The 15,927-nt window shown below is 33.7% G+C and overlaps 1 protein-coding gene across 5 annotated transcripts in view; it reads right to left on the bottom strand.

Moving 5' to 3' along the window:
• SMC6 (structural maintenance of chromosomes 6) overlaps positions 1–15,927 on the bottom strand; it is an 80,995-nt gene that overhangs the window by 17,071 nt on the left and 47,997 nt on the right. For all 5 annotated transcript variants that reach the window (XR_011426560.1, XM_070236624.1, XM_023619482.2 and 2 more), the window contains 5 exons: positions 13,727–13,862; positions 12,743–12,823; positions 11,210–11,380; positions 1,757–1,894; positions 658–803 (listed from right to left, as the gene is read on the bottom strand). Coding sequence is in view for 4 of the 5 variants with exons in the window: in XM_070236624.1 (XP_070092725.1) it covers positions 658–803; positions 1,757–1,894; positions 11,210–11,380; positions 12,743–12,823; positions 13,727–13,862 (672 nt within the window). In the remaining variant the exon portion in view is untranslated. The remainder of the gene's footprint in view (positions 1–657; positions 804–1,756; positions 1,895–11,209; positions 11,381–12,742; positions 12,824–13,726; positions 13,863–15,927) is intronic.

Here is a 15,927-nt window from a genome sequence, read left to right as displayed (position 1 = left end):
CATAAACTGCCTTAATGCTTTTTAGAAAGACTTTAATAATAATAATATCTAACATACTGTGTATCTTATATATTCTGTTTATCATGGATCATCTCATTTAACCTTCATAACAACCCCATAAGGTAAGTATTATAATTATTCCCATTTTATAGATGAGAAAACTAAGGTTCAGAGAGATTAATTTTCCAGTCATGTAAGTAGGTAGCAGAATTGCAATTCAAACCAAGGTACTACTGCTTCAGAACCTATGCTCTAACTATCCTAGAGCTTTCATTTTTACCAGTAATATAAGAATATCCACTTCACTGAAATCTCACTGACATGAAGTATAAGTGTTTTTTTCATCGATATATATGAAATGGCTTCTAACTGTTTTGATTTGCATTTCTTTGATTATTTGTGAAGCTGAACATTTTCACATCTATATGAACCTTATAGGTATAAAAATGACATTTATGTTAAAATGTCACTCCATAAGTTCTGCAATAATTCAGAGGAAAAAAGTTAGTTTATTATTAATAACACTAGTTTAGCTATAACTATATGCCATAGCAACACTTCATCCAAGTTTAAGATTTACATATAAACAGTTACTTTTTATGTCTTGAAAATATATATGGATAAAATAATCAAACAGAAAAGCTACCAACCACTTACCTCATTATTTCCTCTCGATCTCCATGACTAGCATGTTCTGCCTGTATCTTTTGTCTTAATCTATTAATTTCTTTGTCTAGAATTGATGCAGATTTTTTTACTTCTATCCGCTCTGGGCAGATTTGTCTTGCTTGTGACATTTTCTCCTAAGATAACAGATGTTTAGTATCTTTAAAACTCTTCTTTGATATAACAATTCATTGTACTACTCATGCCAAAATGTGCAAAGCAAAATTCTGAACTTAATGTTTAAGAAATGTATTTTAGTTACATTTGGTATCAATGTTATTTCTCTAAGCTTTATATTGAGAATACAGTCCAGCATCATTATAAATCTTCAAGAGAAAACTGCATTACTGTGCACAACTTTAATAATTTGTAAGATCTCTGTAACTTCCTAGAGAAACAAATTTTACGTAGCAGTTATGAAAAGTTTGGCATCCAGGGCACTGAGGTCGGACAGCTTTCTGTGTGTTTTAGGTGGCACTCTGAACACCAAATAGTATTGAAAACACCAACAAAAGCATCGCGTTCATAGACTATTAAAAACCTCATTTCGTATAGTAAGTCTTAAAGAAGTAAAGCAACGGATTACAGAGGTTAGATCATTTTCCTAAGAAAAGTTGGAATCCATCTCTTCTAGTTAGACCAAGGTCACCTTCAACTTATTCTCTAAAAATAAGGCTGCTGCTGACAGTTGTCAGCAGGGTGTCTGGTAAGGAGAAGCTGAATTCTAGCCCAGCCCACACCACGCTACTCAGAGCAAGGGGTGCCTTTTTCTGACATAAAGCTGCTATCCACATGCCAAGCTGGGCATTTAAGGAGCTATATTAGAGGGAGTGCCATTTTCCAAATCCCTCAGAGGCACCATATGGGACTATTGCCTAAAGTCCTCTTCACGTCGGTCTATTTAAGTCCCCACACTTGGAGAGTCCCCAAGCCTATTCCTGTTGATTCACCGAAACAGTTGTTACTCTATACCAGACAGATATCCATCAGACAACTTGTCCATGGTTGGAAACATGACATTAAGGAAACAAACTTCAATAAACATGACTAAGAATGTAAACAAAACATAAAAAAAAAAATGATGGCTAACCTCTAGTTCCTTTTCCTTCATATCCAGTTCTCGTCTCTTTTTATTTAAAGTATCCAAGTGTTCTTTTTGTTTCTCTTCATAGTGCCGCTTCCCTCGTTTTTGGTTATCCACTTCAGAATCAGCCAGGTTTAATTCATCCTGTTTGAATAAAGCCAAAATAATCTATAAAGAAAAGATTGTTTTAAAAAAATTACCCGCATAGGTACAAAATTAACTAACAACTCAATAAAGTGGATAGGAGCATGCTGCTTGAAGAGGCAAGTACGAAAGTTCCTGTCTGTATGTACCTGAGCGAGGAGTTTCCCAAAATTAAGAAGTTACATTATTCTAATCAAATTCTTATATGAAGTCTCCATATATTATAGTGCTTTCAACTTTATTTTGGTAAACAAGGTAGTTTTGTGGGAAGCTACATTAGCCTGAAAAGACTTAAAACAATGCAAGTGTGGGCTATTTACAGAGGCCACTTGGTTTTAAAAAAGGTGACTCGGGGTGGAGGAGGAAAGGATGCAAAGAAATTTAACAGACTTATTTAGTCATCATTTCGGGAGATATAATCTCACAATTTTGAGCACAAAATATAACCGTAAAGAAGCTATCCCAAGATCACTTTAAAAATAAATAGCAGTAGACTATGATACGGTAAAGATGCATATTGTGATGAAGAGCAATCACCGGGGAAAAACAAAGTTCTGGCTAAAAAACCAGTAGAGGAGATTTGAAAAAGGAAGACTAAAAATTACTTGGCTAATCCCAAAAGACGGAAATAAAGAGAGGAAATAGGAGAAGAACAATTAAAACACAAACAGCAGCCAGCCATTACTTTGAAGATGAAGTACTGAATGCTTTCTTTTTTAAGAGCAGTACCAGGTACTATAGCATTAAAAACATCAAACATATATCTAGAATACATAAAGAACACTTAAAACTTAACAATGAAGACACGTAATACAAGTGAAAAAACGGCAAAGATTTGAAGTCATTTCTCCACGGAGGACATACAAATAACCAATAAGAAAATGAAAATTTGCCCAACAGACTTAGACATAAGAAAAACACAAATCAAAACCACAATAAGATACCACTTCACACCCAATAGGATGGTTAAAATAGGAAATGCATACGATAACAAGTACAGGCAAGGATGTGGAGAATTTGGACACACAAACATTGCTGGTGAGCATGTAAAATGGTGCAGTCACTTTGGAAGATGGTTTCAAAGTTCCTCAAAACTCAGTATAAGCATGTAGCCCAGCAATTCCGCTCTTAGCTATCTATCCAACAGAAATGAAAACACGTATCTATCCAAACACTTGTACACAAATGTTCACAGCAGCAGTACCCAAATGACCATCAACTGATGAATGGATAAATAAAATGAAGGACACCCGCACAATGGCATATTACTAGCGAATACAAAGGAATGAACTACTTATATATCCTGGAACAAGGATAAACCTGGAAAATATGCTAAATGAAAGAAGCGAGCCACAAAAGACCACATACTGTATGATTTCACTTACATGAAATGTCCAGAACAGGCAAATCTATAGAGACCGAAGTAGTGGTTGCCAGGAGACAAGTGGTTGTGCAGGATACAAATCCTGAACATATTTTGTTAGATTTACATAGAAATATTTCTCTTTTTTGAGCAACTGTGAATGGCATTGTAATTTTAATCTCAGCATCCATGTGTTCATTGCTGGTATATAAAAATACAATTGATTCTTGTATGTTTATCTTGTATTCTATGACTCTGCTGAACTCATTTATTAGTTCTAGGAGTGCTCTTGTAGACTTGGAATTTTCTAAGAGAACAATCATGTCATGTGCAGGAGAGAGAGTTTTATTTCTTCCTTTACAATCTGTATATGTTATTTCCTTTTCTTGCCATATTGCACTGGTTAGAACTGCCAGCATTGCATTGAGTAAAAGTGGTGAGAAGGAACATTTTTGCCTTCTTCCTATGTTAATAAGAGGAAGGTTGTTAGGAAGGTTGCAGGTTGTTTGTTGATGCTCTTTAATGTGTTGAAGAAGTTCCTCTTTATTTCTACTGGTTTCTGAGTTTTCTTAAAATCATGAATGGGTATTGAATATTGTCAAATACTCTTTATGCACTGATTGATACAATTACACAATTTCTCTTCTTTAGCCTGTTAATAGGGTGGAATCAGTCTTGCATCCCCAGAATGAACCCTGTGTGGTTACTGTAAATAATCCTTTTTATGTATTGTTTTTCTAATGTATTATTTAGTGCCGTAAATTTCCCTCTCAGCACTGCTTTAGCAGCATTCCTCAAATTTTGATAAAAGTGTGTTTTCATTTTCATTTGGTTCAAAATATTTTAAAATTTCTCAACACTTTCTCTTTGGACCATAGGCTATTTATAAAGGTGTTAGTTTCATGTGTTTGGAGATTACCCTGTTACCTTTCTGTTAATGATTTCTCGTTTGACTGTATGGTGATTAGAAAACACACTTTACAATTTCAACTCTTCAATTTGTTGGGTTTTTCTAATGGTCCAGAAGATGGTCTATCTTGGTATATGCTCCACAGACCCTTGAAAATAAGGTGTATTCTGCTGTAGTTGAGTATTGTTCTACAAGTATTGATTAGATCCTGTAAGTTGATGGTCCGTTCAGTTTTCTAAATCCTTACTGATTTTATGTATAGTCATCCTTTCAATTGTTAAGAGAGTTCTATCATATTTTGCTGCTTATATGTTGCACCTCTGCTATTTGGTGCAGACATTTAGGATTGCAAAGTATTCTTGGTGGATTGATCCTTTTGACAGTATATAATGTCCTTCTCCATCTCTGATAATTTTCTTTACTTTGAAGTCCTCCTTATCTATTTTAATATAGGTGCTCCTGCTTTCACTTGATTATTATTTGCAAGATATATAATTTTCCATTCTTTTGTTTTCAACTTGCCTATACGGTTATATTGGAATTGACCCTCTTGTGGATAGCATACACTGTAGTCATGTTTTTAATCTACTTTACCTGTATCTGTCTTTCAATTGATTTATTTAGACCATTCACATTTAATGTAATTATTCATATTTTAGGGCTTAAGTCTGTCATTCCATTGTTTGTTTTGTTTTTTGTTTATCTGTCTTCTTTATCCTACCTCATATGGGTTACTTGGACATTTTTTTAGGATTCCATTTTGATTTATCTACAATATTTCTGAGTGTATCTCTTTGTATAGCTTTTTTAGTGGTTGCTCTAGGTGTTAAATTTATATTATATATACTCAACATCAGTCTACTGGTCATTATTTTACCAGTTTTAGAAGTATGTAAATACTTCTTTTCTATCCCTTTATCCTTCCTAATTTTTAATAAAATTATCTTAAACATTTCCTCTACATATATTAGAATCACCTCAGACATATGATAATTTCTGCTTGCTTTCTAAACATAATTTCAAAAACTCAAGAAGAGAAGGTAAGTCTATTGCGTCTACCTATTTGTTTATCTTGTTCTTCTTCCTTCGTGAAGTTTCAAAATTCCTTCTTTTATTGTTTTCTCTTTGATTAGAGAACTTCTTTTAGTCATTCTTTTAGAACAAGTCTGCAGGCAATAAATTCTCTACTAAGTTTTCCTTCATCTAAAAGTTTTTATTTTCCCTTTATTGCTGAAAGACATTTACGCTGAACATAGGATTATAGGTTGACTGGTGTTGCTTTCAGCACTTGAAAAATGTGCTACTTCCATGTGGCCTCTATGGTTCCTGATGAGAAATCTGCTATCATTCAAATAGTTTTTTTCCATATAGGTAAAGAATACCTCTTGCTGCTTTTAAGACTTTTTCTTTGTCCTTAGCTTTCAGAAGTTGACTGTGATGTGTCTTACTGTGGATTACTTTGGGTTTATTCTGTTTATGGTTCACTCACTTTGTTTAATCGGTAGGGTCAGGCGTTTTGCTAAATTTGGGAAGTATTCAGCCATTATTTCTTAGAATACCTTTTCAGCCCTGCCCTCTTTCCCCTCTCTTTCTGGGACTCCGATGACATAAATGTCAGATCTTTTGTTACAATCTCACAGATCCTTAAGGTGTTACTCAACTTTTTCAGTCTATTTTCTCTCTGTTGTTCAGATTAATAAGGGATGGTAAGAAAATATTATGAACAACTTCAAGCTGAATATATATGACAAATTTAGGTGAAACAATAAAATCCCTAAGGAGAAAACTTGAATAGCTCAGTATCAACTAAAGAAATTAAATTCATAACGAAATTATAGGCCACAAAGAAAACTACAGGCCAAGACAGAGCTTTGCTGGTAAATTCTATTAAATATTTAAGGAAGAAATAATTCCAAATCTGCCAAAACTCTTTCAGAAAAGGGAAGAGGAAACGCTTCCAAACTCATTGCATGAGGCCAATATAGCCATACAAAAAGAATCAGGGAAAGACATCACAAGAAAAGAGAATCAAAGACTAATGAACAAACATAGCATCAAAAATCCTTAATAAAATTTTGGCAAGTTGAATCTAATCACTTCTAAAAAGGAAAATAATTATGACTGTAAGGGGTCTGCCAAGGTGACTTTAATATTTGGCCAAAAAAAATCAATATTATTCTCTGTATTAATTAAAAAAAAAAACCCAGATGATTATGGTTTTCAACAGCCCATAATCCCACCCCTAGGTATTTAACCAAGATAAACAGAACATATGTTCATACCAAAACCTATACTTGAAGGTTTATAGTAGCTTTATTCATAATCACCAAAACTGGGACCATCTAAATGTCCTTCAAGAGGTGAATGGATAAGCAAGCTCTGGTACATCTATAAATGGAATTATAACTCAGCAATAAAAAGAAGCTATTGATACAGACAACAGTATGGACAATCTCAAATACACCATGCTAAATGAAAGAAGCCAGACTCAAAGGTTACCTACAATATGATTCCATTTATATGATATTTTATGTAAAAGGCGAAAACACAGTGATGGAGAACCAATCAGTGATTGCCAGAGGTTAAGTGTGGGAGAGGTTTGACTAGAATGGGGCAGCATAAGGGAATTTTGGGGGGATGATAGAACTGTTCTGGATCTTGATTGTGGTGTTAGGTACATAACTCTATGCATTTATCAAAACATATAAGTTTGCACAAAAAAGAGTGAATTTTACTGTGGGTAAACTGAAACACACATTTTTAAAAGTGCTATATTCAAAATACAGATGAAAGAGAAGACCAAAGCACTAGAAAAATGTATTACTCAACTATTCTAATTACCCCAAATACAGCTCTAGGCAAGATAAAGATGCCAATGCTGAAGACACATGTGAAAGGTTACATAAAATTAATTCATGAAATGTGAATGGAAACAAAGTACTATTTCTAAACGTTAAATATATCACTTTGTGTACATGCTTCTGAGTTCATGTATAACTAAATTAATAAACTGAATGTCATAAGTACACATTTGATTATTTTACCTCATAATTTCACATATGAATGGTAGTCAAAATATATTTTCCCTTGTTATTGTGACCATGGGAGTTTGCCATATATTAGGGTATATACAGTATATGACTTTCTTTAAAGGAGGCATAGCTTGGTGGAAAGATTTTAGAAGATGATATATGCACACAGCCATTAATTATGGCCCCTTTCTCAAAGAACAATCCATAGATTGACTATATTATAATCAATTTTGACATTTTAATAAATAGATAGATTTCTAGAATCCACCTTTAGAGATTTTGTTTTAGCAGGTCTGGAATTCCCGAATCTCGATTTTTAAAATAGCTCATGATTTAAGAACCACCAAATGAGGGTTTAGATTGTCAGATAGTCTGGTCATTTAGTTTGATACACAAAGACTTGTACACAAATGTTAAGAGCAGCTTTATTTCTAATTGCCCAAGAGTAGAAACCCATATATCCATCAACAGGTAAATAGATAAACAAATGGTATCAAACACAACGGAATACTACTTGGCATTAAAAGGGAATGAATTACTGATTCAAGTAAAAATATGAATATCATAATCAAACAGAAAAACTTATTCTAGTCACTCACTTTTTCTTTAAAAACAAGGAGTGTATATACATTATGTGCTTAGACAATATTAGGTTCTGAAAAAGGTCAGATCAAAAAAAAAGCAGGCGTGCATAATGTGTGATTCCATTATAGACAATTCTAGAAAATGTGCAGACTATAGTAACAGAAAGCAGACTGGTGGTTGCCTGGGGACAAGGTGCAGAGAGTGGAAAGGGACAGATCACAAAGGGGCAGGAGCAAACTTTGAGCATGAAGGGTATGTTCCTTTTTCTAACTGTGTGGTTCCACAGGTATATACATGTCAAAATGTATCAAATTGGACACTTACATGTGTATTTACTGTATGTCAATTATATCTCAATGAAACTTTTAAAAAAGGCTCCTGATTTAAGAACCACCAAATTAAATTTTAGCTAGTTTGCCTGTTTGTTTTTGACCTTAGCACTGGTCATATATACTATGATTATCATGACAGGCCTCATTAGTTGCAGCTATAAACAAAGAAATAAACACAAAGCAAAACAGCAATAAAAGCATCATGAAAGACAGAATATTTGGAGATATCCCAAGAAGGAAAAGAACTTGTCAAGTATCTAAAAATAGAAAATATTTACCTCATATAACATATAAGATTGAGGCTATTTCCTAATCTAAGAATACTATTTATTGCATCTTGTTCATACTGCTAAAAATAACTATTACCCATGGTAGACACCCGATCATACATAGCTTTTATAAAGGAGTTCTGTTAAAAATAAAAGCGTTGTTACATGGAGGATGGAGATAAGCTGTTCCTTTACTCCAGAGTGAAGGAAAATGGGTGCAATTTATGCAGTAGGAAATATTACAACTGAAAATTGGAATAGCTTATGAAACAGAATGGTTGAACACTAAGTTTTCTAATCATTTTTGGTGGAAACTTTCTAAATAAATAGGCCCACATTTGCTTTAGGGAGCCAAAGGGGTAAACTATATCAGGATATATTTGTGCTGGTTAATCTTTCCTCCTGAGAACTTCGGAAAGAAAAGACCTAACTTGTAAAATAGTATGAAAAGAACTATAGATGCTAATATCTCTTTCTCCACTTTTATCATGGCTGTTTGATTTGTCCTTGTATATTCAATAAATTTATGTTGTGAGTACCATCAAATTTAAAACTAAAAGGGAAGTAAGAGAGTATTTCATTTCATTTCATTTTGCTGATGGTGAAACAGAGACCTAGAGATATTAAAAGCCAGTTGATGACATTCATCCTGGTTTTGGGGTGAGGACTAGGATGGATTAGGTCTAAAATTAAACTTTGATATGGCCCTAAACCTACAGAGTTTCTAGCCTTTAAGAAATTACAGCTTTTAAAAAAGAGGCTGAGATGCTAGAAGGTATCACTACAAACAGAATCATTGAAAAATTTTATTCTCTTGGATGCCTAAATAACCAATTCTAGTTACTTAGCAACACTGGATAAATTGTTACAGTATGTATTACTGTCACTTGTTTCACATAAACCTACATTAATTATGAGGTTTTAAAAACTATAAAACATTAGATCTTGGAATTTTCAAAAGTACAGTCACCCTCAATCCAAATAAACTCTCCATCTATATCAGAAACTGAGAGGCCCTCCGACTCCAACAATGCAAACCATCTATCTTCGTAGGTTCAATGTGGGTCACACTCCCTGCCCAACAAATTTAATTTGCAACTAAAGCATTAAGTTTGCAGTATAAATCAAAGTAAACTGTTCAGTGAGAAAAATATTCCTGATGCTAAGATTTCATTGACTACATATTTAAACAGTACTCTACTCCTCACCACCCCGACACGAATGAACAAAGGTCCTAACAGCAAATAGACCCTATCTAGAAGCTGCTAATATATCATGATGGCAGCTTCTCAGGAATTAAATCATCCTGCTGGCCAAATCCTCTTGGTCCTGTCAATGCTGGCCTAGGGTGGTGTGACACATCAAAGGAAAAGGTCCTCAGCTACCGGCTGGTCGCATGCAGGTTCACTGAAGACTCATCTCCTCGCTGTCAGTTATCTGCAGCCAAGGCAGAGAGCTAAGACCAAGGATTCTTACTGCCTCCTGCCCACATCTGCTGCTCCTGAACTTGTTTATAGACTCCAATTCCAGGAGCTGCTTTAGCCTAGAGGTCCCTAAAGAACAGAACACAGCTTACTCTTCATCGTTTCTTGTTTTTAATTGTAAGTTGTCTCCGATAAATAATTTATTTTATTTCTTCTTATTCTATTTTCTCTTAACAACTACTTTTGTCTTCTTTGTTATCTTAGGTGTTTTGTCTTTTTAATTCTATCTTTTGTAGCAACTACTTTCTTGTCTTTCTCAATATTATCTTTCCTCACAATTTTAATATTTAAATTTTATATTCTTCTTAATCAGTTAATTTATAAGCCTATTTTCCCATTTATTTATTCTTATCTCAAACAGAAAAAACGAAACCACCTTGGGTTCTAAGGGCAGACAGGAATCCCAGCTCTATTGCAGAGCAACTACAGAGAAATCCACCACAAACAAGGGAAAGCTGTTTCTAGGCGGCTCCTCTTATAACTCCCTTTAATATTCTCCCAACTCTTTTAAATTACCTTTTCCAAAATTTTCAATGGAGACAATTACAATAAAATTTATATGCATGCAAATTCTTTTAAACTTTTAAAATATCTAAATACATTTTGATTCAACGGGGGTAATTTTCCTGCAAAAAAAGGGGAGGTATATTAGAATACCATCAACATACCTCTCCTGCTCTTAAAATATTTTATTCATTCTTCTCAGCCTCTTATAAATAAAATTTGAAGTTCTGAGAACAATTGAGCTATTCACAAAAAATGATAATGACAATAAGCCATTGATAACTAAGCTAATAAACATGGTGAAATTTACACAGTTTAATTGGGAAATAACTTTATTTTCCCTAAATTTGGTTTCAAAAAGCATATGTTAAAAAAAATGTCAATTAAATTCAAGCTAGAATATAATTGAGACACGCCAAGTAACAGGAATTGGGGAGCACTTTATGTGAAGTTGGCTTTTATATCAACTAATCCTTGAGTTTTCTGAAGGAAAGGTGGGACTAAAGAACAGGCAAGCAGAGAAACAGTATAGACAGACAAGACATCCCTGCCTCTGGCTCTAAAAAAAGAAAAAAAAATCATAAAATAAAGAGGGAAAAAAAGCTGTAATCTTCTGGAGGAAAAGGAAATTTGGCAATCTATTCTTCTAAAGGTATGAACGGAAGTGTTTAATTCTAATTGATCTAATGATGAAAATTTGGTTTCCATCCCATTTTTATGTGGTTATATTTACATTTAACCATAAATTCTGGGTTAGGGCAATATCTAGTGAGTACATTGTAGACATAGAACTGAAACATAAAATATAGACATAACAGAATAACAATAATATATACCTTCAGTGGATCTGCTAGCTCGGATAGCTGATTGATTTTCAGTTTAATTGCATCATACTTGTTTTCTGCTTCTATTTTCAGACTTTTTAGATATTCCATATTTTCTTTATGTTGTTCCATATTTTTCTCAACCATTTTCATTTTGATTTTATTTTCCTGAGCTTCATCCTCCTGGTTACATTTACAGAGCACATAGAGTTAATTAAAATATGTAAGTTATCAAATAAAAAATACTACAAAACAATTCTGAGGAGAAATTGAAGGTTATAGGCAAATCAGATCAAAGACAAATACAAAGAACACTAGGATATTTTCACATCCTTAATGGTAAATTAGGAAGTAGAAAAAAACATTTAAACATAAAAAGGGATGGGGGCTGGCCCTGTGACCTAGTGGTTAAGTTCAGCACTCTCCACTTTGGTGACCCAGGTTTGGCTCCTGGGCTTGGACCTACACCACCTGTCAGCCATGCTGTGGCAGGACCCACATATAAAATAGAAAAAGATGGGCACAGATGTTAGCTCAGGGTGAATCTTCCTCAAGCAAAAGAGGAAGATTAGCAACAGATATTAGCTCAGGGTAAATCTTCCTCAGAAAAAAAAGAGAAGGGAAAACATGAGCAGACAAGTTAAACTATATTGTGTTTGAGGTCATAATCAAAAAGAATAACTTTTATTCTATCTACTCACTTTCTCTTTTAAAATATAGTGTACATAAATGTATATCTTGTGCCAGACAATGTGTTTGATGATGAGTCAACAAAAATAAAGACGACATAGTCCATACCTTTAAGAAACTTAGTCTATCAATAAAAGGAATTAAAATAGAAAAACCCAAAGTGAAAAATAAGATTACTAATAAAAAAGGAAGACAAATTCTCATTAGAATAAAGCTCCACTGGCACAGCGGCTTTATGAGTCTTGTTTCTTGTTGAATCCCCCAACACCTAACATGGTGCCCAGTACAGAGTAGACACAATAAATATTTATCCATTTTAACAAGACTCTACAATCTATGTAATCCGTGGCTTACTGCAACTCAGAGAAGCTAAGCTGAATATTATAAACAGTTGCCTGAAAAAAAATAAAAATAGAGTAACAAATTTGTGGTGAATTAAAATGAAAACCATTAACTTGGAAAAAAAGAAAATAATGCAAAGAGACCAACTAGAATTGACTAAAAGATATCCATTACTAATGATACTGATTAACTCTGAAAAATGCTATGCTAGGCAGTTTGGTTTGAAAGGGCATGGTTTAAAAGCACAATTAAGCTGTGATAAAGTTTTGTTTTGTGTAGTAGAAGACAAAATCAATTATTTTGCATGCAAATGATATAGACAAAACAAAACATTAAGGAACTTGAAGGCCAGATGCCAGGGTAGTTTCTACCTTATTTGAAAACAGAGATACCAATCAGAAAAAGTAGCCTCAATTAAAAGGATTTAGAAAAACACCTGAGAGTAGGTGCTATTAACCTAAATGATAGTTTTGTCCTTTAACACTACATTTAATTTGAGGAAAAGAATCTTACCAAGGTTGCAATATCTACAGACTGGTGTTCTTCTATATTCTCAAGCTCCCGAATTTCGGAAATAGTTTTTCTTATTTTCACCTGAAAAAAGTATTTAGATTTTAGTAACATAAAAATAAATAAAAGATAAAAATAAAAACCTTGGAAAGGATGTTACTAATCCACAAAGTTCTCCTCTGCTTTATGTTACAGAAGGATTCTGGAGTTAATGAAAGAGACAGGTTAGCATTAAATGAACCAAAAGTAGTTATTCATAAAGTCTGCCATAATCACCCTTATTGTTAATCCATTCCTATGCAAAAAAATTTTAACTACACTCCACCTTAGTATTTAAAATGATGACAAAGTTGAATTCACAGAATATTCAGAAAATATTTTTCTGAAACACCCAGTCTCAAGTTATGGAACGATTACTCTGATCCAGTGGTTCTCGAAGGACAAGCCAAGTAGCCCCTGGGTGCCTCTGAGACTCTTTCACGGGATCGTGAGGTCAAAATTATCCTCATAAAAACACTAAGACATTAGTCACCATTTTTGGTATCACTTTCTCACAAGGGTACAAGAGGTTTCTAACTCTATGATGTGTACGAAATATTTCAACAGACTGACTGCAGAAGCTGATATGACAATGCAGCTGAATTTTATTAAGCCAGATATTAAAGCTTTACAAAAACATAAAAATGTCAATCTTCTTACTAAATATTTTTGTCTTTGGAAAATAATGTTATTTTTTATAAAAACATTATTTAACACACAGTGAGATTATTATTATTTGTAAATGAACTAATAAATATTCTTAAATTTTGTTTTACTGTTTAACAATGCAAATACTGACCAATAAAACCCACATAAATGAAACCTCTTTTAAGGCACTTGAGGCCAAAAAGTTTGAGAACTACTCCTCTAACTAAATGAATGGGAGGATCTTAAAAATAACTTGGAAGTGATAAGCTGAGAAAAACAAAATGATGCATATTTTTTCACCTTTAACTCTTTATAATGTAGTTGGCACCTTCTAAGAAATTCTTCATTGCGTTTAATATCCTTTTCAAGGGCAGATAAATGCTGCTGAAGATTTGAGATCTGGGCCTTCTTATTTTCAACCTCATTCTCCAAGTCACTTGCGAGAGAGGAGAGGATAAAAAATACTGTAAGTCTATGTCTAAATATTACAAATACTTTAGATCTTTACAAAGAAAGGCTTATTTGTAATAGCTTATTTGCAAAACCCTATCCAGTTAAGCCAGTTCTTTATTCCTACCAAGTTATTAATAACATGAAAATACAGAGATTGCAAAAAAAATCTTCTTAACTGGAGTCATAGCTCACCAATAAGTATTTACCATACAATTTCTGGGCGGCAGGCATGGTGTACAGTGATAGGCAAAAGTAGAAACAGAATTAAGACATGAAGGAATCAAACAAAAAGGAAAAAAAATCAAGAAATAAACCATAACATTAAAATGTGAACAGGATACTATACTCTATGCCCGCAGTACTACAGAAACATAAGAGTGAGTCTGAGAGAGGTGCCAACTGAATTGTACTCTCTAAAGTTTTCATCAACTGGACCAACTGGGGGCCAAATGGAAAAAAATATACAAAGGCACAGAGAGATGAAAACAGATAAAACTGATAGTCAGCTCAACATTTACTGTAGGTGAATAAAAGAATGTGTGGAGAGTGAAAGGGACGAGGAGGAGGCCAATGAAGAGGGATGGAGAATAAAGTAGACAGATGCCAAAGTCATAAAGGGTCCCTGTGCCAGCAGAAATCAACTGTCTTTAGAAAAGATCTTTTCCCAACTCACTGAACTGAGCACCTGTCTCCCAAAGCTGTGCGCCTGGTGGAAGACAACCACCTGTGAGCTAAGAAAAACTTTTCTGATTGGGAGCGTATGCCGTATTTCATTAAGATGTATATTCTTCCACATTTTATCATCTCTGAGCTCTGAAATCGTCTTCCAGTCCACGGTTCAATTACAGTATTTTCTCTTTTTTACTCACATATAAAATAATAGAGCATCTTAAATTTGATGAAAGATTATAACTGTGCTACCTTGCTAGAATTCTCAAAATTTTAAAAAAAAAATCAATAAATGATAGCTGAATGAGTGATACATGAATAATAAAAATGAGGAAAGGACAAGAATAATTGTGGTATTTCTGGTAAAACTGGGGCCAGATGCAAAAACTTAAGAGGGCTCCTGAGGATTTAATAAAAAGTTTATTTTACCACATATAAATCTCTACCTTTATTAACAGTTAATTGTGCTTAAAAAAAATTACCAAGTAAACAAACTTTGAAACCTAGAGCTTAAATCAAAATTAAAAACTGACAAAATGAGCACCGAAAATATTCTATTATTATATAATTTTTTGATGTTAAGAATAAAATTAGGCAATCATAATTTATATGAACAAAACCGTTAAATTTTACAACTTCCTTTTTGCTGGGTAGGACAAATTCTGTTTCATGTTTTCACATAGCGTTTCTCCCTACTTTCTCATTAACTTTTACACGGAGAAAGACCATCTGCTCCCTAAAGAGAGACATATTAAAACTGCGCAGGCATGCATTGTTTGTGTGGGATGAATACACGTCTCCAGAGCAGCCTGTCCCAGTAGTGCACCCCTCACTTTGCATGCCTTACACTCCATTACACCCCGCACTCGCTAGACCATGCTCTGGCGGTCTAAGTGGAACAAGCCAGACACGAGAGGTTGCATATTATATAATGCCATTTATATGAAATATCCAGAACAGACTGATGCATAAAGACACATTCAAAAGCAGACAAGTGGTTAACAGGGGTTGGGGGTGAAGGGAATAGAGAATAACTACTTGTGGGCATGGTTTTCCTTCTGGCGTGATAAAAATGCTTTGGAATTAGACAATGGTAATGGTTGCAGACCTTGTGAATAAAATAAAAATCTCTAAATCGTACACTTTTAAAATAGAGTGAATTTTATGGTATGTGAATTATATCTCAATTTTAAAAATCATATGTATATGGTATAAATATATAAACTGTTTTGGAAATACATATAAGAAACTGCTAAACTATTTCCTTACTGTTGAAAAAGGGAGGAGGATGAAGGGTTTCACTTTACGTCTTTCTGTACCGTTTGAATTTTCTCACCATACGCACATATTACTTCTAATTATTTTTAAAATGTCAATAG

This window comes from Equus caballus, chromosome 15 (assembly GCF_041296265.1).
Source record: "Equus caballus isolate H_3958 breed thoroughbred chromosome 15, TB-T2T, whole genome shotgun sequence".
NCBI lineage: Eukaryota > Metazoa > Chordata > Mammalia > Perissodactyla > Equidae > Equus > Equus caballus.
This window is presented reverse-complemented; position numbering and strand designations above follow the sequence as displayed.